General features: G+C 35.8%; 1 protein-coding gene across 1 annotated transcript; it reads left to right on the top strand.

The window, feature by feature from the left end:
• The first annotated feature begins 4,346 nt into the window (after window positions 1–4,346).
• Window positions 4,347–12,560, top strand: LOC149536570 (ubiquitin-ribosomal protein eL40 fusion protein). Its single transcript, XM_089804364.1, has 5 exons — window positions 4,347–4,500; window positions 4,663–4,749; window positions 4,933–5,035; window positions 12,099–12,165; window positions 12,303–12,560. The coding sequence occupies exons 1-5, from the start codon at window positions 4,398–4,400 to the stop codon at window positions 12,327–12,329; spliced, it is 387 nt and encodes a 128-aa protein (XP_089660490.1). The 5' UTR covers window positions 4,347–4,397; the 3' UTR covers window positions 12,330–12,560.
• Window positions 12,561–24,113: the final 11,553 nt, after the last annotated feature.

Here is a 24,113-nt window from a genome sequence, read left to right as displayed (position 1 = left end):
GTATACATCTCAGTTCTTGTATTGCAAAATTTCTAATAGCATAAATAGGTAGCAGTGTTCTTAAAACTTTGCTTAGTATAGTCTCATAATCTATTTTACCATTAGCTCCTCTTATTGCATTAACAACATCTTTTATCCTAGAGCAATATTAAGCAATATTCTCACCTTCTTGTATTCTCATATCATCGAACTTACCTCTAAGAATTTCATATTTGACTCTTAGAACATTTGTGTCAGCTTTATAGATAGTGTGTAGAGCATCCCAAATTTTCTTTGCACTATCATAACCCTTTATATCATCAAACTTGACATAACTTAGGGCAGAGGCAATCTCCAATATTGCCTAGTTGTGTTCTTTCTTCTTTTTCAGATCTTCAACAATTAGGGCTCCAACAAGATCAACATGCTCTATGGTGATGGTAGATTGTGCATGGTCTCAAAGACCTCCTAGGTGTAGCTTCATCAGAATTTTTCATGTAGGAAAGTTATCTCTATTAAGCTTGGGTACCCCTCTTTTTGACATCTTGATCTTTTTTCTTCTAGTACCTTCAAACTAGTCCTCTTAAGTAGATGGCTCTGATACCAATTGTTGGAATTCTTTAGAATAACTAAGAGGGGGGGGGGGGGGGGGGGTGAATCAATTATCCAAGGTCCAGATGTACAATTAAAACTTTTCACAACTTAGTGAACTTATATCCATAAATTATTTTTATCATACATGCATCCACTAGGTCATACGATCACTTAAACTTGTAGGTTACTATCAAATCAACTTTGCAAAAATGTAAACATGAAACATAACAAATTCAATAACACATTTGACACAATGATTTAATGTGGAAATACAATTTGGAAAAAACCACTAGTAACATGCTACTCATTCTCACTCTTCTAAAGTGATTCTCTGTGAAAGGCCAACCCTGTTAAAGGTTACAATGTACACTATTAAATGTGACTTGGTTAAAGGATTTCAATCACCCTAGTAGGAGTAAGCCTTGTTAGAGGACTTTAGATCATTCACTTGGAATGTCACCCAGTTAAAGGATTTACAAATGACTGTTAGGTCAAGCTTAATCCAAATGATTTACCCTAGATTGATACAATGAATAGCAAGTACTAGTAAGGCTTGATTTGATAACAACTTACAACACACTTGCATATTATAGATCTTTGTTTCAGTCCTCCATTTTGCTTGGCTTTCACACACTTCAACTCTGATAGCTTGTTCACCCTTCAGGCATCCATACCCTTAAGCCATCTTGCTTTGCTTGCCAATGCAATCTCCTCTCTTAGGTCACTAAATGAAGCAATACCCCAGACTCCTTGTCTTCCTTAGGTTCTCACACATGACAATCTTTGCTTCTGATCAACCATCTCTATAAATAGAAAATTATGATCTTTTTCCATTCATCCTCTTTCATCCATTTTAGGGTTAGGTTAGATTAGGTAGGATTCAATGAATCTACCCATCATTTCATTTCATTCCCTTCTAGAAATTTCTCCTTTAATCTTCTTTGAATTCACCTGAAAATGGTTCACCATGAATTCTGTGCCACCAGCTCATCTTCCACATGGTTCACACAATCCAATAAATCAAACTTGTTAGCTCATATTCATTGTATTCACGGTCTTTCTCATAATGCTAACACTGGGCATTAACTTACTTCTGATGCTTGACACATATTGCATTGCTCGACATCCACTTTCAAAATAATGAACTAAAGTTTACTAGTGCTCGGCATCAACTAAACTTTACTCGGCTTACACTAAAATTGAATTTTCTCAGCTCCAACTAATTTTTTGCTTGGCTTACACTAACTTTGCTTGGCACCTACTATGTAGATTGTTAAGCTTGACAGACATAATTTGTTTAACTTGTTCTTCTGAACTTAATCAGTGTATCCATTCTTTGCAACCTTAAGTAGATTATCAATGCACTACAATATCATTGTCTTAACTGATCCTTGTACTCCTTTTCCATATCATAACTCAACCTTTCCTCTAGGTGCTATTGTTACCTCATTTGATCAAATCCTCTTCATTCATCTAAGAAATTGTCTTACCAACAAGTAGCAAGTTTGACATCAGTGACAAAATAATGATTGAAACACATTATCATACTTGTATCAATTTATTTTCAATAGATAGTGAGGGTTAATTACATAGGATACATGTCTGAGAGTAGGAGAGTGAGAGAATATGTGGAGGATTATATACACAAGGTAGAGATGAAAGAGTAAATATGGAAGAGAAATGGGGAGAGTAGGGAGGGTAGAGATCCGTGTATTTTTGTGTGTGTGAGAGGGAGAGGGAGGGAAGAGAGTAAGATGCATGAGGTAGATAGAGAAAGATGACAATTAAGGTGATAAAAGATGACAATTAAGGTGATAAATTTGGTGACAGGTAGAGTGAAAGGGATAAAGGGAAAATTGTCATGGGGCAAAGAAGAGCTAGAGATATGAAATGGGTAAGAGGGGAGAGATGAGATAGAGCTTAAGAAAATTGATAATATGCTTTAGGAGAGAGAGAGAGAGAGAGAGAGAGAGAGAGAGAGAGAGAGAGAGTAATTATGTTGAGGGATGGTGAGAGGGGAAGGAAAATTTGGATGGTGTAGTAATGAGATAGAGAGAGCAAAGGGGGAAGGTGGGATAGATATGATAAACATAAAGAAAGATGCTTATTAAGGCTTAGAATAGATATTTTTGGTCATGGGTTTAGAGAGAGAGAGAGAGAGAGAGAGAGAGAGAGAGAGAGAGAGAGAGAGAGAGAGAGTTATGTTGAAGTATAGTGAGAGGGGAAGGAAAAGTTGGATGGTGTAGTAATGAGATAGAGAGAGCAAAGGGGGAGGGTGAATTAGATATGATAGACATAAATAAAGATGCTTAAATGGGTTTAGGGTTAGAGAGAGAGAGAGAGGGAGTGAGAGAGAGCTAAGGCTTACAAAAGATATTTTTGATGATTAGTTAAGGTTGTGCATTTGTGTGTGATTATATATATATATATATATATATATATATATAGAGAGAGAGAGAGAGAGAGAGAGAGAGAGAGAGAGAGAGAGCAGACCTAAACTAGGGCTAAACTAATTATATCCTCATGTAAAATAAATTATCTCTAAACCAAACTAAACTCTAACATTAAGAATATGTTAGACTAAATTTACTATTAGGGCAAAACCCAAAAAAATAAGTTTTCTCTAGTAGAAAACCATATGGAACCCGAATCCTAAATAGAATGAACCCTTTGATACTAAGTTCAACCTCCATCTTATAGATAATTTACAAAACAAAATCAATTTCAAAATTAATTTTTGACAATAATACTAAACTAAAATAACCTCAAACATGAAACCAAATTAATTCATAACACTAAATAAATTAAACACAATTGTTGAAAATAAATTGGTGTCCAAATTTTAAAAGTTCTATTTGCAATATTATATGTATTAGTTAAATTATTTAAAGTTGTTAAATTACATTTGAAATTATATTTCATAAAAAAATATTGAATTATAAATAAACAATAATCCATTTGAGATTTGAACCTTGGTTTGCACATTAATACAGTCACCACTTCACCATCATATAAAACTATTTAAAAAGATGATTAAGATAAATTATTTGATATAAAAATTACCACTAAATAATTATTTGATTCATGTGCGCCTTAATAACTCTCGGCTTCCCTATATATATATATATATATATATAAGCTAGTCTTATATATAGTCATCCTTAAATATATATAGTCATCCTTATATATATTCCTCAAAATCTGCTCCTATAACATGTAATTAGTTGGAATTGAAAAAAATAATCATTAGATAAGCAAAAATGATTGCAATAGTATATTGCCTACGACAAATACAGTAAGGGTTACGACATGTTTATTATTACTATAAGACTCAAGACTTTGATTATGGGTAGGGTTAAAGGTTAGATTCAAGTTAGATTTAAAAATATATTTAGATTTATGGTTAAAGTTAGAGTTTTTATTATTAAAGATTTGTTTAGTGTAATACTTCAAGTTTATGCCATGTTGAGAGTTTGGGTTGTATTTATAGTTTGGGTTATGATCTTGTTTAGTATCGAAAATTTATTTTTGTAGCTATTACTTTTTTAAATATAAAGATGAAAAATACCAATCTAGTATATGAATATATTATCTCACTAAATCATCATAAGAGTGATATGTAGATATACCAGCTTGGCAAAGTCTAAACAACACCTAAAACAACCCATTTACTATAATAATTATTAATTAATAAAAAAATTTAAAAAAATTTAAAAATCGCTTTAGGGTTAGCACCGAATCCCTAAAATTAGGGGCAATAAACATCTACCTTCATCTCTCTGAATCCGAAGTTTTGCAGGGAGTAAGTTCGAGAGGTAATCAAGATGCAGATTTTCGTGAAGACCCTCACGGGCAAGACAATAACACTCGAGGTTGAAAGCAGTGACACAATCGACAATGTCAAGGCTAAGATTCAGGACAAAGAAGGTTAATGACCAATACAATATCCGAATTCTCTTGTATATTTGGAGTTCCATATTTATGATATTTTCATGTTACAACAAATGTCACCAAATTACAGTGTAATTTCTTACGATAAATGGTTTTGAGATCTGCATTCTCATTATATATATATGTATACTGTTTCAGGCATCCCTCCAGACCAACAAAGGTTGATTTTTGCGGGAAAACAGCTAGAGGATGGCCGCACACTGGCCGACTACAACATCCAGAAAGGTCAGTATACCGTCTTACATTAGGGTTTGATTGAAAATTTATCTGAAAAATGCTCCTTGTTTGAGACTTTTGTCCCCCTAATTCGTGTAGTTTTTGCTGTACTTTTCTATTGAGAGCGTATTGCAACCCTATTAATGTTCTGGATGCTCTAATTTGGGTTGATGGATGGGACGGGTTTTGCAGAATCCACTTTACACCTAGTGTTGCGTTTGCGGGGGGGCATTATCGAGCCTTCTTTGATGGCACTGGCAAGGAAATACAACCAAGATAAAATGATTTGTCGGAAGTAAGTGGTTTAATGCATTGTTATCTTACAAAGAATTTCATAACCGCATTTTTAATTTTTTTAATCTCATTTTATGGGTAGAAAATATCTCTTCAGCTAAGTTTATCCAATCCCAGCCTGGAATTCAGTGTCTTTGATCCACCCTTTTAGTTGAATGTGGCAAGATACCCCAATTTCTTCCTTTTCTGATGTCTTGTAATATTTAAATTTAATGTTCTGTTAATCGGACGGTGTTGTATTTGGCCTTGACATTGGCTAGGATTCTGCCATTATTTAATTTTAATTCTGATGTTTTTTAATTTTAGATATAGTATCCTTCACGATTACCCTTTTTAATTAAAATTTACTACTATACACTTATCTCAATTATTTCACCTTCAACAGAATCGTTACCCATTTATCTTAACTAATTTTCTTTCAGCAAAGCAACCAAGTGTTTATATGCATTCTATTAAATCCGTTCAATATTTATTATTTTTCATTACAATGGCATTTATACTCTTTCTTTGGGGATTCTGTTGGAAAACACTTAATGTAGGACTTGTGTAATTTCCCTTTTTTAATTTGCCCTAGAACTTTGCCCAAAAATCACAATTGCACAAGATGGGTCAGGGTCTATTGTATTTATGTGTTTTTAATGGTGTAGTCCATAATTTGAGTCTACTGTATATAGGGTTTTCTTCAATATTGGAATCCATAACAACTGCATTATTGTTAGTATTCATTTATAAATGCTATAGATAAATTTTTAATAGTAGAAAAAAAAACATATATGAGAAATGTATATTGAATCAATATGTTACTAGAATTAAATTCAATGTGATCATACCATTGAGGTGACAAGGTTTGTGTTCCAAAAACTTCCTACCATAGGTCTCATAGAGTATATGCTGTTCTCACTTGGCCTCATGTCACCGGTGCCATGCATATGAAACGGGTTACCTAGTATGGGGTTCAATCGCCTTTTCCATCTATCTAGACACCTTCGACTCTTCTAATTGGAAGGTCCAATTGCCTTTTGATATTGCTTGCTTATTACATGGATACGCTGAAGTAGTATATTGATTTCTATCTTCTTTATTTCTGGATTCAATATGGACTGTTATATATTTTGTTATTGTCTCTTTTCTCATCTGATTCGATGCCCCTCTGAAAATGAAATAGACTTCCTTCGACTTTTCAAGCATGATGGGTCACAACCCCTTGTAAGTTTTTTTTATAGGAGGCACAATTATTCATTTTTTTTTTAAGATGATTGATTTAACTGTTGTTATTAATAATCATAGTCAAGGAGGACTTGATAGATGCCTCTTCATAAGTGCCAACTTAGTTATCAATTTCTCTTTGCTCATTGATATTGCACTTCTTTACTTATGCATTATTCTTTATAAGCTGATTGCCTCATAAGTGCATATGTGGATTCCAGCCACCTCATTGGTATTGATTAATGTGCCTAAGGACAGCTAGTCTTGACATTATGGTCTATCATATTATTTTTCATAATTGTTTTCTCCTTAAGTTGTTGTTCTTACGCTAACTGTATATTTCAATGTGTTGGTGATATGTTATCATTAGTTATTATTATCGACTAGTAAACTCCTTGGCTTATATTGCTATTCAATGGTAGTGCTCCATATCACTGTTGTTCATCCTTAATGGTTAGAATAAGTTTCTCTCCAATTGAAACTATTTTTGATAATTTTCATTGTCTGGATGATCCATGGCGAGGACATGATAAAATGTTTATTGAAATAAATAACAAGTATATTAGATTCTCAAACTTGACTAATTTGTCTGAAAATTTGTTTCATAACAACATATTATAATTTTGTTTAGAATCATTTGTACTGTTGACCTCTTTGAAAGTCCTAAATTACAATAATAGAACAGATGGTCAATATCCACACACTTAAGCATAGGCATTGAATTTAAATCAATCTATTCTTATAGGCATTAAAGCTCCATGAATCATAATCACAATGAATTGATAAAGAATATTTAAAATATACTAACATCCCCAGCAGTGCGAAATCGGAAGGTTTCTATGTTCCCCGGGGACACGTCCCTGCCCGAAAAGGCTAAGTTTCGGAAAAGGGGACGTCCCCGGGATGAGGGGACGGGTAGGGGACGTTCCCACCCTGTCCCCTTTTTCCAGAAATTCCTAGGAAACGTCCTGGAAACTTGGGGACTTAGGAATTTTTTTTTTAGGGATGTCCGTATGTCCCAGGGATGATTGGGGACGCCTTGGAAGTCCCTGGGATAGCTGGGCGTCCCTGATGTTATAGACAACATCAGCACTTATAAAATGATTATCTTTTTTAATTTTAAAGTGGGCCCTTCCTTCCAAGTCCACCCTAATTTGCTTATTACTGTTTGGTAGTTAATCCCTGCTATTTGGAGCCCTCTGGTTAGTTTTCGACAACATTACGTTACTAATCATGGAATTAATATTGCTGTTACAGTCATGCTACACACTCAGAGTGGAAGATATACACCTTGGAAGTCCCCGGGACAGCTGGGCGTCCCCGATGTTATAGACAACATCAGCACTTATAAAATGATTTTCATTTTAAATTTAAAATGTGCCACTCCTTCTAAGTCCACCCTAATTTGCTTATGACTGTTTGGTAGTTAATCCCTGCTATTTGGGGCCCTCTGGTTAATATTTGACAACATTACGTTAAGAATCATGGAATTAATATTGCTGTTACAGTCACTCTACACACTCAGAGTGGAAGATATGGTGAATATTGGAAGTTGCATCAAGATACCATCTTATTGTAACACACCTATATCATGATCAGAACTGTATAGAGGACCTTTTGTATTAATATAAGTCCACTTGCAATAAATTGCAAGTGTAGTTTCAGAATTAAATGATAGTAGCGTGTTTCAATTTGGAAGCTGGGTTATTATTCTCGTTGCTGTTGAAAATGAATTATAAATTATCTTCTTGGGTATATTTCAAATTTTTATGTTACTATTTTAATATAACATGCTCATTGACAATAATTCCAAACTATGAATGCATTATAGCATATTGAGCATTGAGTTTTATTATTGAAATGTTGTATGTTAAGGTTCTATGATATGTTTAAATGGCATGGATTAACAATGGCTTCATATGAATGTAATGTATATGTGCAAATTTTCTTATATATTTTATATTTTCCCTATATTTATATACAGTACTCGTTTGCCGTCTCCCCTGTCCCCAAAATCAGCAATTTTTTTGCCGTCCTTGAAACCTGTCCCACCGTTCCCTGCTGTCCTCGTCCCGGAAACTCGAGGGAACATAGGAAGGTTTACAATACATTCATTGGTACACAACTAGTATATAAAAATGTAAGACAATGACATGATGAAATTCTTACCTTCATGCCCATGACAGGTTCAATGAGATATAGTTGTTGCTGAAGCTTTACAAGATCGCTCTCTATCAATTACCTGGTGAAGATATTTGGCACTTGTTCCACTGCCCCAAATCAGCCAATTGATATGTTCTGAAACTCCAACATTTAACAAACCTTTTGATACTTGATATGTTTTGTTAACACATCCTTTGGTGCATGCATGCATGCAATCTAGTTTTTCCTTGCAACCTTGTTTTTTCATTCACTACTTAAGCTACTTCGATATTTACTAACCCAGCTGTTGATTCTGTGATGCTTCTTGGAAGAGTGAGATTAGAAAATCACTTAATTTGAAAACATCGGACTAAGATTTGAAAATCCCTTGAAGAAGACTTCCTGCTTGATCTGAATCTGTGTAGCTACTGGAGAATGCATTCACCCTCCGAAGGGAAGTACCTTTTGTCATCTTGTCAACTCTATATTGTGATCACAAGTGGTTTTACACACATTCATATCATCAATATTGAATTTTCTCCATAATTGTTAAGCATTCTTTGACTACGAGATAACAGACGTGTGTTGCTCTTGCCAAACTCGTGCAACCATAGAACTTTGAAGTGATCCTGTATCTGTCATCTCAAGCTGCAAGTTTAACTTCTATTTAACTTTGTTAATCCAATCATTTTACTTCCTTGTCAGAATGAGATCATTCGCATTGAGAACAATAATGAGAATTAGGCAGAAAAATACTGAGTATATCCTTGGTGGTTTCCATATAAATGTAGATTGGGCTACTTCACAAAGTTCTGATTATCCAATTCTTTAAGATATCGGTCAATCTTCTCATGCCTTGCACCAGAAGTATGTTCCACACTACATAATGACTTTTCCAATCAACAAGCCAAATGTTAATCTCTATCTCTAATGAGTCCAGGTAGTTGCTGCATGAAGATTTCTTCTTTCAACTCCCCATTAAAAAATAACACACACCTTACATCCAAGTGATGCATTGACCACTCACATTCTGCTGCAATTGCAAGAGTTGTCGTTACTAAATGAATCTAGGATGTCACTGTATGGTAATTTTTTCATTACAATCACCATGAAAGAAAGACACTTGGTGATCTCTTTATTACTATCACCATGAAGCAAGACACTTGGTGATCTCTTCATTACTTTCACCATGAAGAAAGACACTTTTTACAACCAAGTGATGCATCAACCAAATATATTTTGCTCCAATTGCAAGAACTGTCATTATTGTAGTTGACTTTGCAATTGGATGAGATGTCATTGTAGTCGAAGCCTTCAGTATTTGTGTATACCTTGGTTACAAGCCTAGTTTTGTATTTCTCAACTTTCCCTTCTGATGTAACTTGGCCTTGTAGATCCCCTGACCTTCTTTTGTGGTAGCCGACACATCTCACAAGCCCAATCTTTTATGAGTAATTAGAATCCAATTCATTGTGCCTTGCCATTTCATAATGCAGATTGCCCTTTGCTTCCTTCGAAGTTTTCAATTGTTTGCATTCTCAGTTTTGACTTGTAGTTGTATCTGACACATCAACCTTCAGGCCTCAAGCATCACACATACTCAGTTGCTAGGTTATCATTCCCCACTTCATCAGTATTGTTATCAAGTTTCTTCTTGTTCTTATTGAGGACATGGGCATAAACAACACTTAAAATACTTTGAAATGAGACAACTGATATTTCCTGCCATTTCATTTTACTTGTGGAGTCAACTCCTTCATAACCTTTGTTAGCTCCCAATTATGAATATAAGAAGCACATTACATTGCTTCTCCCAATAAGCCGCAGGCAACTTTTGAGCTTGCAGCTTGCACCTGGCACTGGGCAATTTTCATGAGTGTAAGCTTTTTTCTTTTAGCTACCCTGTTCTGTTAGGGAGTAAAATGAACTGTTAATTATCTCAAAATGCCATTTGTAATGAAGTTCATCTTCTTGATATTTTTATGAGACCGATTATCCTCTTTTCCTTTAAAGAACTTAAAAATAAACCCAAGTCTTATTGGGAGAGCCTTCAAATGAAGACCAAAATATATTTGAACCACTATTAATTTTCAATTTACTGATGGTGGATCTGTCAAGTCACTGTTCAGTCTTATTGGAAAAAATCATCAACGAAGGCCAAAAGTTATGTTAACTATGAATTTACTGACCGTGGATTCATAAGCCACTTTGCATCATCAAAGGTTTTCTGGTGATGCTTTCCATACAGGCAACCATTAGAAACCACCTGGAATCCAGCGAAATGTGGAACAAAAACCATATTATTCATCTTTTTCTAGAATGCTATGTCTTAGTAATTGAGATGTGCAAACCTCACACTACAAAGGACTAGCATCAACAACTGATTCAAGTGATGGCTGGTTATCCTTGCTACAAATCAAGGCCGGTCAAAACCACATGAACATTGATGGTGCATACTAAAAAAATGATGAAACTAAATATTTTTTTGGGGCAGAATGTTATAATGTCACACTGGCAAAAGTAGTTGAAATTCAGGTAGGTATTGACAATATTTTAAACTACACTTGGAACATATTGAACATATTGAACCATTTTTAAAACTACACTTTAAACATATTGAACAAATGAATAGCTAACATAACTTTCAAGTTTCAAAAAGAGACAGTGAAGTAGTATTTATAATTTTTATATTAGTTTTGTTTAGTATATACATGGTATGAGGCATTCCGAACTTAATCCTCGTATGTAGGCTGCAAATGTGTATTTGAGTATGATTTCTATCACTATAAGTTAATTTCTTTTGTACAGATGTCTGCTAAATAAAACCAATTTTTTTCGTGCAACCCAAGACCTAACTGGTACCTTGGGTTTTTAAATTCAGAACTTCATAATTACAGCAATGTTGAGAGGTATTTTTACAAATGAAATTTATCATATAACTTTACCTAAGCATTCTATGTGACTTCGAAGGTTACAGAGCTTGTGTTTTACTATTGCTGTTCACGATATCATCTAATGACTCTTAGATTAGACAATGAAGGTTGCAATTAAGGGTTTGTACAGACATGCTTGGTCTGGACAAATATGCTTCTATTGCCATCGTATGTTTTGCACATTGTTTTGTTTAAATTCAATTGTCTGATACAAATTTGACTGTGGTCTTTATTTAAAAACTACTGTAGAAATAAATTTATTATTATTTATTTAATGAGTTAATTTTGATTGTTCATAACATGATTTAATGGGGTTACATGTTCGGCAAAGAAGGTTGACCTTTTGAATTTGATCAAATGATCATTAGATTAGACAAAGTTATTTTGTGCATGCACCTTGTTTGAATAAGCATGCATGGTCTGTATGAATATGTAGCCATAGTAATCTAATCCTTTCCAAACTGATCCTTCCTACAAACACTGTGACCCATTATTAATTCATGAATTTTGCAGTGTATCGAGCAGTAAATCTGTTCTGTGTTATATTTAAAAAAAGGGAACTCTGTAATTTCTTCATTGAAAATATTTCTACCTCTTAGACAGTCCAGCAGTATGCTTTTCAATTGTACCGCATACTTGGGTACTCATGTTTCTGAAACTGATAACCTGGATTAGGAGGGCATGTATCTGAAACAGCACAGTAATCTGAGGTATCTTAATTCTAGAAGTTCAGTTTGTGACAAATATGTGTTCTAATTTTTTGATGTATCCGTTTATCATTAGGTGCTATGCTCGGCTGCACCCAAGAGCTGTGAACTGCAGAAAAAAGAAGTGTGGGCACAGTAATCAGGTGAGATCTATCAGACCATTAGATAATCAATTGCTTTTATTCTCTTTGATACATGGTATACTTTTTTATTTGAAGTTATGTGTATTAACTTCTGTGCTATAAATCCATGATGTCTATTTATTTCTCTGTCTGTACAGCTGCGACCAAAGAAGAAAATTAAGTAGGTTTGAAGCTTGGAGTGTGATTGAAGACAAAGCAAACTTTTGTAGTTCATTTTTGGGTGCGGTGACTTGAAAACAAAAATCCTGTTCACAATTTTGTTATTTGAAGTTAAGCTCTCTGACATTGGAGGTTTAGTGCATAATTTAAATGATTAAGTACAATATGGTTTACAATTTATAATTGTAAGAAACTGGAAGATCAATGCCTATCATTCTTGCAAACAATTTTATTTATTGCGTCTTTTTTTATATTTTCTTAAATTGTTTTGTTATAAAGATATCTATTATATTATAAATAGTTGCAAAATAATTACAAATATATTAGCAATTACTTATTTTATGTAATTTGTGATCTTGAGTGTTGTGTGCTCTGTTGATATTTGTTGATTTATTGAATTCAAATTGTAGGTCAAGACATAAAATAGTTATGCAGATCTGTCCCTCGCATATATTTATCATTACAGAATAGGCTCTTATTTATTTTGTATGCAACTGGAAAAATGTAGATATTTGTTCTTATTAATAGTGATAGGCTATATTATGGGTTGGGTTTTGGCTGGAAATATGCCTTGGGTAGAAACATGTTGCACTCGAACAAATTTTTGGCCCTTTTTTTGTGCTGTTCTCACAGGCTAATGGTTCAGATAAACAATTTAAATTACTTTGGTAGGATTTTAGTTGGCTGGAAATATGCCTCAGGTAGGAACAAGTTGCCCTCAAACAATTGTTTGGCCCTTTTTTTTCTTTTTTGCTGTTCTCGCAGGCTAATGGTTCAGATAAATAATTTAGATTACTTTGGTAGGATTTTAGTTGTGAGTTTTGAACTTTTGTTTTGATTGGTAATAGGTTATATATATTGATTTGCAAAAAAGATTTTCCCATTTGCATACGCCATACTTTGTTCCAGCATAACCATGGTCTTCCACAAAAACTGATTCTACTACCTATATTCTATGCAGGGCTCAGACATGTTCAACTTAATGCTATAAATCAAAGCAAGCTAAGCTCTGAGCCACACCTAATCCTGGACCAGACTATTGAGACACTACAAACCTCCTTCCAAGTCTTCATGTCACCATTGCTTCTTGGCCTCACATTTCTGCTGCCAACTGAGATCCCTCAGGGATGAGGATGTGGTTGCTAGACCTCTACTTGCATCTTGTGCCTGAGGTAGTGGAGCTCCACTGGTCTCTCGCACTGTTCTATTCCCCACCATGCTTTTGGACCCTATCCACTATATCCAGCTCCTTGTTCTCCTTCTTGCACACAAGCTCTGACAAATCACATCCATCACAGGCCTCACCAATTTGGATTTCTTTTCGAATCATCGTGCCCATTAAGGCACGTAAATATCCCTTGTACCATCAACTAAGCACCACACCCTTCTCCACCAGGAGGCCTACATAAGACAACATTCAGACCCATTATCCCCATCCATTCTGGCTTGACTATGGCCCTTCATAACCCATAATGCTTCCCCCTTTGTTCCCGACTGAGGAGCCCATGCCATTACAGCTGATGATACATCTTCATTAACCCTATACCTGTAATTGGTTGCCATAAACTCCTCCCCCAAAACACATCTAAAATTTGAAGGATTTTTGGTTCATTATACTGTAAAATCCCTTTTAAGCTTCTTTTTGGCCGCTGTTGCCAATTCCACACCCTGCAACATTTTCTTCACTGCTTTGAACAAAAAAATGCTTTATGTGCCAATAAACTTGCATTTATTGAATACTTTCCATTGCTTCACTAGCATGTTCCCACCTTTTATTGTCTTGGTATCACACAGGCGACCATATGATGACACCTCTGTCCTCTTTGCCTACTTATAACTACTGTCATCACTAATGGAGGTGAGTTGAGAACTGCCAGTATAAAAGCTCTTAAGACATGATTGAGATAAAATGCTTAAAATTAAAATTAAAATTAAAATTGAGCAACTATCCATTGCGAATACTTTGCTTTTGTGCCTTTTATTGAATTTATGATAGAGGACATTTTGGAGTTGCCCCCTACTTCCCAATCCAAACATACCCAATTTGAATGTCAAATCTTCCATGATTTATTCGTTTCCCCCTTAGCCCCTCAACAGGTGTTAATTTAAATAGAAACAAGCTAACTTATGAATTTCTGTCCACCACTGAGATAAATCTTTGGATAAATTGACTTGAGATGCTGAATTACCTGTTAATTCGGAGATCGATCTTTACCAACTCTGTACCCAATCTTGCAATGTCCTAGGAAGGGGGCAGTGAAGCTTCTATTTCTTGTATGCAAATTCACAGTTTAGGAAGAGGCGATCCAAAGATTCTTCCTTTTTGCATAGAGAGCATTTAAATAATCCAACAAAGCCTATATTTATCATTATTTCCCTCTCAAATATTAATGCAAGCCATTCCCTCTCAATATGAATGCAAGCCACAAACACCCGAAAATGCACCAACTTTAGGCAATGTGTGTTTGTTCCAACAAAGCTTCCTTGGCAAGTTGTCATGTTTCTCCTCGCTTTCAATAATAGAATATGCTAATTAAATTCGACACTCACTGCTCTTAGCATTGCACACCAAAGCTCATCATCTTCCTCATCAGTTACTATTACTGGCCTTGAAGCAAAGATCTTTTGAAGTTGCTGGTTCTGATTTGCATCTATGTTAATCTCATCCACATTTTTCCACATCCAAACTAAATCTGTCACATTTCCTTCTTTCTTCCATATAATCATTAACTGTGACACCCCTCTGTTGCTCTGTAGCCATTCCCAAAAGCTTAAAGTCACCATTCTCTTTCAACTTCTTTCCCATCCAACAAATCAGCCTAGAACTTCACCCTCCTTCCATTTCCAATGATGCCGATCCTTCTAGGGAATCTTCCACTATAAGAATTCAGAACTTATCTCCAAAATCATGATACTTAGCTCATTTGTACCAATTTGTGCCCTGGGTTATGTACCATCAAACTACACTAGGTTCACCCCCGTTACCTCGTTAAAAAAATTCCAGCTTTTCAATTCTGCTCCTCGCACCTAGTTTGGTTTACAAACTTGCTTCTAGGCCAACAAGGGTATCTTATTGTGATCTTGCCTTCCCATTTCCACATAAATCTTCTCATCTGTTGCTCCAATACTCTAATGACTTTTGATGGGATCTTGAGATAGTCCATAAAAATAGAGGAATTGTAGATATGACATTTTAAAGCATAAGAATATTCCTGGCTAATGTTGACCACTTGCTTCTCCCGTCCTCCAATTTGGAAAAAAAAAGTTTATCGGACTTGAACAATATTGATTTATTTGGCTCTCCAAACAAAGGAATCCCTAAACACGTTTTTGTAAGAAAAACCTCCCGAACTCAAAAAATCTTTAAAATCTCTCTTTGAATGTCCAACCTTGTATTAAAGAAGAAAATCTGAACTATTTTAATCACTCAAGTTTCCCTAAGGAGGCCTCCCCCATTAATAGGGTTTCTATGCAAACTATAGATGAGGAGAGGGTTCAACACCATGCACAATTGAAACACCTCTCATGGACCTTCCCTTCAACGCTTTGAAATCAACCTCCGAAGTGCTTCCACCATTATAATAAAAACAGGAAGGGAGACGATAGATTATTCATGCAACCCCCAATAAAACTTGTAACTAGGCTCTACATTCATCACAAGAGCCAAATTTTGTCAACACACTAAGGAGGAAGTTCCTATTAATTGTATCATACACCTTTCTTACGTCCAGTTTTACTTTGTATTGTTGAAGTCTTTGAGCATGTTGCCCCACTTTTGTATTCTAATTTATTAGCAAAAGTGAGTTCTATGTGTTCAGATGAAGTCAATTTTATTTCCATGAATGTTTGAGTCTAGGTTTAGATTTCTGAAGGCTAGGTGGTTTTTATTGGATTTTCCCAAAACACCACCTCTATCTACAAAGTCGGGTGGGTTGTTGTTTTTGTCTTGTAATTTGTCGGGTAACTATAGTGCCCAATCCAATGAGATCAATTTTCACTCATTGCAGATGAAGCGTACTCACTATTTCGTTCCCATGCTCGTGAAAGTTCTCTAAAATTCACATGTCTTTACAACACTCGCTTATGACATATCAATGGTTGATAAATTAAGCATTGACGAAAAATCCCATATTGCCTTCTCCTTGGTGAGTTTTCAACCCATGAAGGTGATTTTCCACAAGGGCTCAATTGCAGATGCATCTAGCTTAAAAATATTCAAAGGGTGAAAATTCTAAGACAAATTGATGTTTGAATTTGGTATCAAACTCTTAAACATAATCTAGATTCACTATCGCTCAAGTACTAAGCCTTGGCAGAAAACCTTAGTTCTTCTTCTCTGTGGGTTTCCAACCCATGAAGACGATTTTCCACAAAATAGATGAAAGTGAAATACAATACGTTGAGTGACATCCAAGTGAAGTCATGTACCTTGACATCTTTAACAACCAATCAGGCGGTTATCGGAGATTCAACCAATAAAGAAATGTTGGCGGAAAGATGGAAATTGCTTTCTCTTCGGCAGGTTTCCAACCTATGAAGGCAACTTTCTGACTATGCAGAGAAATCATGACAACAGGTAAAATTTGGCTCCCATGTTGAATCTAGCACATGTTAGGATGATATTGGATTGAAGCAAACTGTTGCAAAAAGAAGATATGGCCAGGATCTTACTTGGTGGATTTTCATCAATGGAGTACCCTAGGGGTAACCTTTTGAAAGTAAAAGGAAAATGGAAAAGTAAATAACGGGTTAATGGAAAGTTAATGTTACATCCAACGGAACAGTGAAAAGACTTTTAAATGTCCGTTGAATCTGTGCATTTACTCTTTAATATGTATTTTCTTAAATTTTACTCGTGTGGCGTGAATTATGAAGTTTAATGGATGAATCGAGGTCTTGGTATAAAAACACACAGGCAGTTGAATGAGTTACCTTGTTTCCTTGATTTCTCATCTTATCGGTACGTGTAGCTTTTGAAAGCTAGTGATTGTAGTGTCCGTTTTATTCATTTTTCGATTGAAAATCTCATTCATAAGCTATGGCCACTAAGTTTGCGAGTTTTGATGGTTTGACTAGGATCAAGTCTCAACAACAAAACTTCACAGACATCCCTCCGTTTCTATGATGTGGCAGACTTCCAAAAGAGGGTCAATTCGAACGCATCCATCCTATCACTAAGAAGCTTCAAGGATGTGGTTTGGTTGAAGCTGCTGGCTTCTTGGTTGCAGTTCAAGCCCTTGAACTCATTTATGAATGTATCCACCATTACAATCGGGAAACCAAGTAGATAGTTCTGCCTAATGACATCGTATTGATTTCAATTGACAGACAAATGGTGGTGAATTGCTTCTGTGTTGGAATAGGAGGAGTTTTTTGACCTAACTGTCAGTGGGGCCATTTTAGGATTCTCGGTAAAGAAGATGATTTGGAGGAAGGAGATCATGCGAACATGGTTTTAGAAGTTGTGGAGTGACAAGAGCAAAGTCCCCAAAACTTTGTTCGGAACCAACCTCAAACTAGAGATAATTGACATTTTGGTTCTTCTGCATAGATTGAGAGGTGAAGTAGAAGCCCTAAATTTTGTTGAACAATACTTCTTTTTGGTTCAAGTTATATGCTCAGATACACAATATATTGATTGGGTGCAAGAGGTAAGTGAGATTTTGTCTAATGTCCTCGAAGCAGCTAAGTTTTACAAATTCATTTTATATGTCTTCGTTCTTGATTTATATGCTGGCATCTTTGCAATTATGGCCCAGTCTTTCACGCTTAGATGACTTCCCTGATGATGTCAAATCCTATGAATTTTATCCATGTCTCCAGTTGCATAGTAGTTATGCAGATTATGTAAAAGTGAATGACATGTTTACTATGAGAATTTGTAGGAAATTACAAGGATGCCCAGAAAGGAGATTCTCCCCTGAAGCTATGACCATCATTAATCAATTTAGTTACTATGTTATCCAATGTCTCTAGCTGCATAGTAGTTATGCAGATTATGTAAAAGTGAATGACATGTTTACTATGAGAATTTGTAGGAAATTACAAGGATGCCCAGAAAGGAGATTCTCCCCTTAAGCCATGACCGCCATTAATGAATTCAGTTGCTATGTTATCCAATTTTCATCTTTTTCTTACCTGTGTCTTGCAACTTTTGATAGTTTTCCTTTGAAGTTGCCAAGATATCCAAATGATATGATAGTATTGGATGAGATCATCTGACAAGCTCTGCAAGTGAATGTCCTTAGTGGGAGTTTCAAGAAGAAAGGGTATGTGTTCCCTATGAAGGTTGAAGCATTTAGTTGCGACCCCTAGTCTGATGGTAAGAATATGATGAAGGATTTTGAGAAGAAATACAAGCTAGATATGTATGTGGTCTTGAGACCTATGTTCGACCTTAACGGATATGCTAAAGATGTCCTGTAGATTAGGAGTGTAATAAAGCATGTCAGCACAATTGCAGACTACTGGGTCGATTGCAAAGATGAATTTGAAAGCCGTGATCGAGCTTTTGCAAGATTGATAGTAGATCAAGTTAAGCTATACAAAGTAAATCTAGATATGGATGGAGTTGAGGATGATGGTCAGAATATGTATAACACGACTTATTTGACCAAGTTAAAGAACACTCCTATAAGCTCTGAACCATTCAGAGACGTCATAGAAGACTTGGACGCGATGATGGCAAGAATCTACAAGAGGATCGGGAAGTGGGTCGAGTGGACTAAAACATGGAAGAAAAGAAGTAAAGTTGCATCCACACTGTCCACCCTAGATGTAGCAACAACATCATCTTCCCCTGTTGACACTTCAGGCACAACTCCATCACTCACTCAAGGCCCAACTCAACCAGCCGATAGAGGTGACCAACCTCTTGACAATAATATCCCATTAAACAAAACTTGTCAAGATGGATTGGTGCCTGTGGTAGGAACAAAGACAGAAGCCGAGAATAAGGTAGAATAGCCAAAAGACACTACGTTTCTAGTAGTTTTGCAATTGCAACAAAGTCCAATTCCATTTATAAGTGCAACACTACTCTTGCCAACTAGTCCCCAAATACAAGTAGTGGACCTTGGAGATGGCGGGAGCAACGAGAGCGAATCCACGAAGTCGGATAAAGCAGTGATCCGAAGCAAAGAAGATCCCCGAAGCTCCAAAATTCATTTTCCCTGCTCCAAAAAATTCTTTCTCTTCATCTTCAAAGGCTTTGACTCCAACTAAGAGAAAGATGTTTAGTGTGGACACACTAGGGACTACCTCCAAAGTAATCGGCACTGAGTCATGGCTCAAAAATACTTTGGACAAAAAAAGAAGAGGATAGAAGGTGGGGCTCCAAACAAAGAGATTGTCTCTAGTCATTTGCTTCGGGTTAACATTGAGCAAAGTGAAGAAGCCAAAGACTTTGTCTATCCTCGATCGATATCCAAATACAAGACACTTAACTATGGAGATTGCCAAGCCCACCAAAGAAGGCATGATCAAGGACCTAACTACAATTGACTTCCAATTATAGTCTCTAGATTTAGGAGAAGTTAGGCATGATACCAAAGTGGGCTTATAGAGAGCGACTAACAAAGTGATAGATGAAGTTGAAGATCTCAAGCTTGCCAAGGTCAGATTAAAGGCGAAGATCCATGAACTCAACTGCTTCATCAGGCAATTAGTTGCCCTGTTAGCAAGCATTTCGGGGATTCTGCGTACTAGTAATTCTACAGGTATAGATAGTCAGGCCATTATCTCTTAGCTGCAAGAGGACACGCATTTCGGGAAAATCGACAAGAGTTGGAGTGAAAAACTCAAGTATGAAGGACTTGTAGTTATAGATCAACTTGGCAATGCAGTGTTGAGGCTTGAGATAGAAAAGGATAATATTCTAGCTAACCACACAATTTTGGTGGCATAAAAGGTAAAATGCGAGATTACATCTCTCCCCTGCATGTGATCATCCAAATGAAGGCTAAGGAAGTAGTTGTAGCCAAGATTTTATAGAAAGGAGATGTGCCTTGTTTGAGTGGCAACACAGCTTGCAATTCAAAGTTGACATGATCTCTTCACCATAAGAAGGGCTACAAAAGATAGAGATAAAAGTTAAGGAGGAACAAGATAAGGATTATGAGTTTTTGAAAGGCCTACACACGGGATCCCAAACAAGTGGGCAAGGAAAAGGAGTAGTAGGATTCATTGTCATGCAAAAAGCTTTCTCCAGCTACATGGATAAATTAACAGAGAAATCTACTAGCCATCAAGACAGAGTTTCAGACCTCCAACAACTCAATGGATGTATACATGTAGCAACAAAAGAAATGCAAGAGCAGTTGAGCGCAATTAAGGACTTGGCCAGAGAACACTCCAAGTGGCTTATCAGATACACCAACGTCCATGTCAATAGACACGAGAAGCTCATTTCAATCATCATTGTTGCTAAGGCCCATAAGGCGGCGTTAGAAAAGGGGAAGAAAACAAAATGACATTTCTTTTGGTCTTTTGTATTTTGATATGAAATTGTAACGGATAATTGGCTTCTTACCATTTGTCATTTTTGAGAAGATGAACCAATTAAATTACTTTTTGTAATGGTTCATCTCAAAATCCTATATGTACTCAATAGAAAGATTAATGAAAGGTCGACTAAATTTTGGTGTTAAATGCTTCAGATTGCAGAGACAAATTGAATGTGTTTTGTATCAATTATTTACTATTCCATTGCTTGTCTTAGAAACGTCCCTTTGAGCTGAATTAAGCTAATGAATAAATAGAGCTTTGTTCTCCTATTTTAATACAACAAACTGAAGATAATCGTAGTATTGCTAGAGGTTAAAAGAGATTCTTTCTAGTATTATTTCTTAATTATTTTTTTCGTACATCTTAGAGTTTAAAGAATTCTTTTAGGTATCTAATTCATATAAATAGAATTCATTACTGCATCATCAAATTTTACGAGTTCATAAGATGTGTGGATTCACAAATTTGGTTGGTATAAAGACCCAATTCCTAGCTTGAGTTAGTTCTTATCTAGGCCTAAATTGGTTCTCCTTTCTTGTTCTCTTGTCAAGAACTTAGGAACAAACAAATTCATTGCAAATAAAAAACATAAGGGAGTTGTAACTATAAATTCAGAGGGAAATTAGTTGCTTAGTTGTGGTTTCCCAACTGCTGTAATCAGTCATTGTTCATAAATTTTAGGCATTCAAAGAGTTAATTTAAAAAGGACAATTTGTTTACCAACAAAGCATAAAGCCATTCTACCTAATTTCTTCCACCACTTCCCGCAACTCCTTTATAACTTCCTAGAATTAATGATAATGATAGAAAAAAAGTCTGGAAGCCCTCCAAACTTCAAGCCTTACCTTGTCACCATCAAGGCCAAAGACAACAACTTTATGTTAGAAAGGACAGGGTTGCCATTACACCAAAAGATTGACCTGTTAATGCCCGATACAACCAATAGTCTTATAAAACCACAAGAGGCAGTTAAGCCATGTGAATCCTACGAGGGATGCTGACCCACTGCCAACAATCCCCCTCCCAGCATCACTCATTGTGGCTTGCAGGATTCGAACCAGTGACCAAGCTCTAATACCAATTGTTAGAAAGGACAGGGTTTCCATTGCACCAAAATATTGACATGTTAATGTCTGATATAACCAAGTCTTATAGAATTTTAGGAGGCAGTTAACCCATGTTATGAATCTTGCGAGGGATGCTGGCCCACTACCAACAATTTCACCTCCAAACTTTCTCAATGAAATATTTATTATCCTCCTTCAAAATCAAATTGGGAATAACACTAAGACTCTCATCCGCCCCTTCACTAATGCATAAGTTGTTAGACCATAAACTTTCAAAAAATTCAATTGCTTCCTCATTTATATCTTCCATGTTTGATTTACACTAACCTTGGAAATTAGCAATATAGGGAATTTTGTTAACAAACCTCCTAGTTTTTATTGAGCAATGAAATTTTTTTGTATACCAATCTCCATCTTTCAACCAATTACCTCGTGACTCCTGCCAAAAGAAGATTTATTCCCTTCTAAGGGTCTATATTTGCTATCAACTGATTTTATAACTTCCCTTATTACTTCATTGGTCAAATTCTCCAACTAGCCTTTTACAGTCCCCTTCACCTGAAAAATGTCATTAAAATGTTGTTTGTTACACACCTTTAGTGTTAAGCCTTCTTAACACTACATTGAGGTGCACTTCTTCACCAATCTACCACCATTTGGATGAAGCTGTGCTCCCTCAACCACATTTTCTCAAATTTAAATGGGCATCTCATTGGTATAACATCTCTCTGCAATTGATAGTGGGTAGAGCTTGCAAAAGGAAGAATTGTTTCCTCCAACACCATTGCTAAAGAATCCCATGCTCAAACAAGCAAAGAATGATCAAGCTTTTGCACTATCCATGTGAACACATGCATTTTATTTTTCTTCAATTTTAATTTCCTGTAAACTATTCTTTGAAACAAAGGACTAGAAGTCCCTCTTTGCACACCACTAAGTGCACGTTTCCCACATTTCTTCTCATTAATTGCCAATGTGGCATTAAAATATCCTCATATAAAAAACATAACCCGGTTTCCATTTCCTAAAACACATGAAATTTCACTCCGTATTGCTTGCTTGTCAACATATCTAGACAACCATATACATTTATTGAAAAAATCAACTTCTGAAAATGAAAGAGTTTCAACCTTACCAATTGCCAATTGTTGCCCTATGAAAATACAATTTTATCCATTGATATGGAAATCCAAAAAACTCCCAAGCCACTTAAAGCACCTCTTGGTCCAACAAAGGGCTCTTCTCATACTTGACCTCTACAAAAAAGTGCCTTTTCATCCTCTTGTTTTAGCTTTGTTTCTTGCAAATGTACCTCATTTGGTTTCTCCTAATTGAGACATCTTTTGATCAGGAGACACTTGTTAGGAACCATTGCATCCATTGGCATTCCATTTAAGGAATTGCATGGATGTCCACAAGAGTACAAGTCTCTGCTAGGGTTTCAACATAGTTTGGTCCTTTGTGTTCCCTACCTTATGCGATAGTTGTCAAGAAAACTTCCTACCTTGAGTATTGTCAACGATAGTATTTGGCTTCTTAAGTTTTGATTTAGACTGCCTTGAAGTCCTATTTTGAATGATTTCCACCTCTCCTATAATTCCCAATGAGCTCTCTTCATCATCTTAAGGGAGATGTTTGTCTACTTTTACTTGACTGTTCTTCTCCCTTATTGGAAACATTTGGATGTTTTTGAATGTATTTGAGGGCTCCCCCTAAACATTGTCTTTCTATTTCCATCTCTCACTTTTTCTACTTCTTTACAAAGCTTCTCTACTCGCTACACAATTAAGCTGGCGACCTTGATCACTCAAGGTACCCATAATATGAGCTTGTGTAAGATCACAACTACCTATTTGCACATCATCCAGACCCAAAATATCTCCCTATCCCTCATGATAAGATAACCCATCTCTATAGTCTTGAATAAAGGCATGCTTCACCCCATCCTTATTTCTAGAGACATTTGTTTTGTCCTTACTCAACTTTGGTCTTGAACCTCTAAGTTATTCGTCTTTGATAAACATTCATTCACCTTTGTAACATATCCACCTCTTGTCCATTCCCCTTGCCTAGTTCCTTCAACAACACTAGAATATTATCATCCCTTGTCATAGCCAAAATCTTTTCTTCTAACATGTTACACTCTAGAACTTTACCTTTCTTATCTAACAAGCAATCTTCCATGATATGTCCCCATTCTTTGCAATTCTTGCATTG

This window comes from Cupressus sempervirens, chromosome 10, assembly GCF_028749045.1.
Source record: "Cupressus sempervirens isolate cs-2001-9-10 chromosome 10, ASM2874904v1, whole genome shotgun sequence".
In the NCBI taxonomy this organism is placed as follows: domain Eukaryota; kingdom Viridiplantae; phylum Streptophyta; class Pinopsida; order Cupressales; family Cupressaceae; genus Cupressus; species Cupressus sempervirens.
This window is presented reverse-complemented; position numbering and strand designations above follow the sequence as displayed.

Excerpts from the sequence above, each read along its gene's own strand:
- LOC149536570 (XM_089804364.1), top strand. The coding sequence starts at position 4,398 with ATGCAGATTTTCGTGAAGACCCTCACGGGCAAGACAATAACACTCGAG. Across the intron at positions 4,750-4,932 it reads CGACTACAACATCCAGAAAG|AATCCACTTTACACCTAGTG; the intron begins GTCAGTATACCG and ends CGGGTTTTGCAG. Across the intron at positions 12,166-12,302 it reads AGTGTGGGCACAGTAATCAG|CTGCGACCAAAGAAGAAAAT; the intron begins GTGAGATCTATC and ends CTGTCTGTACAG.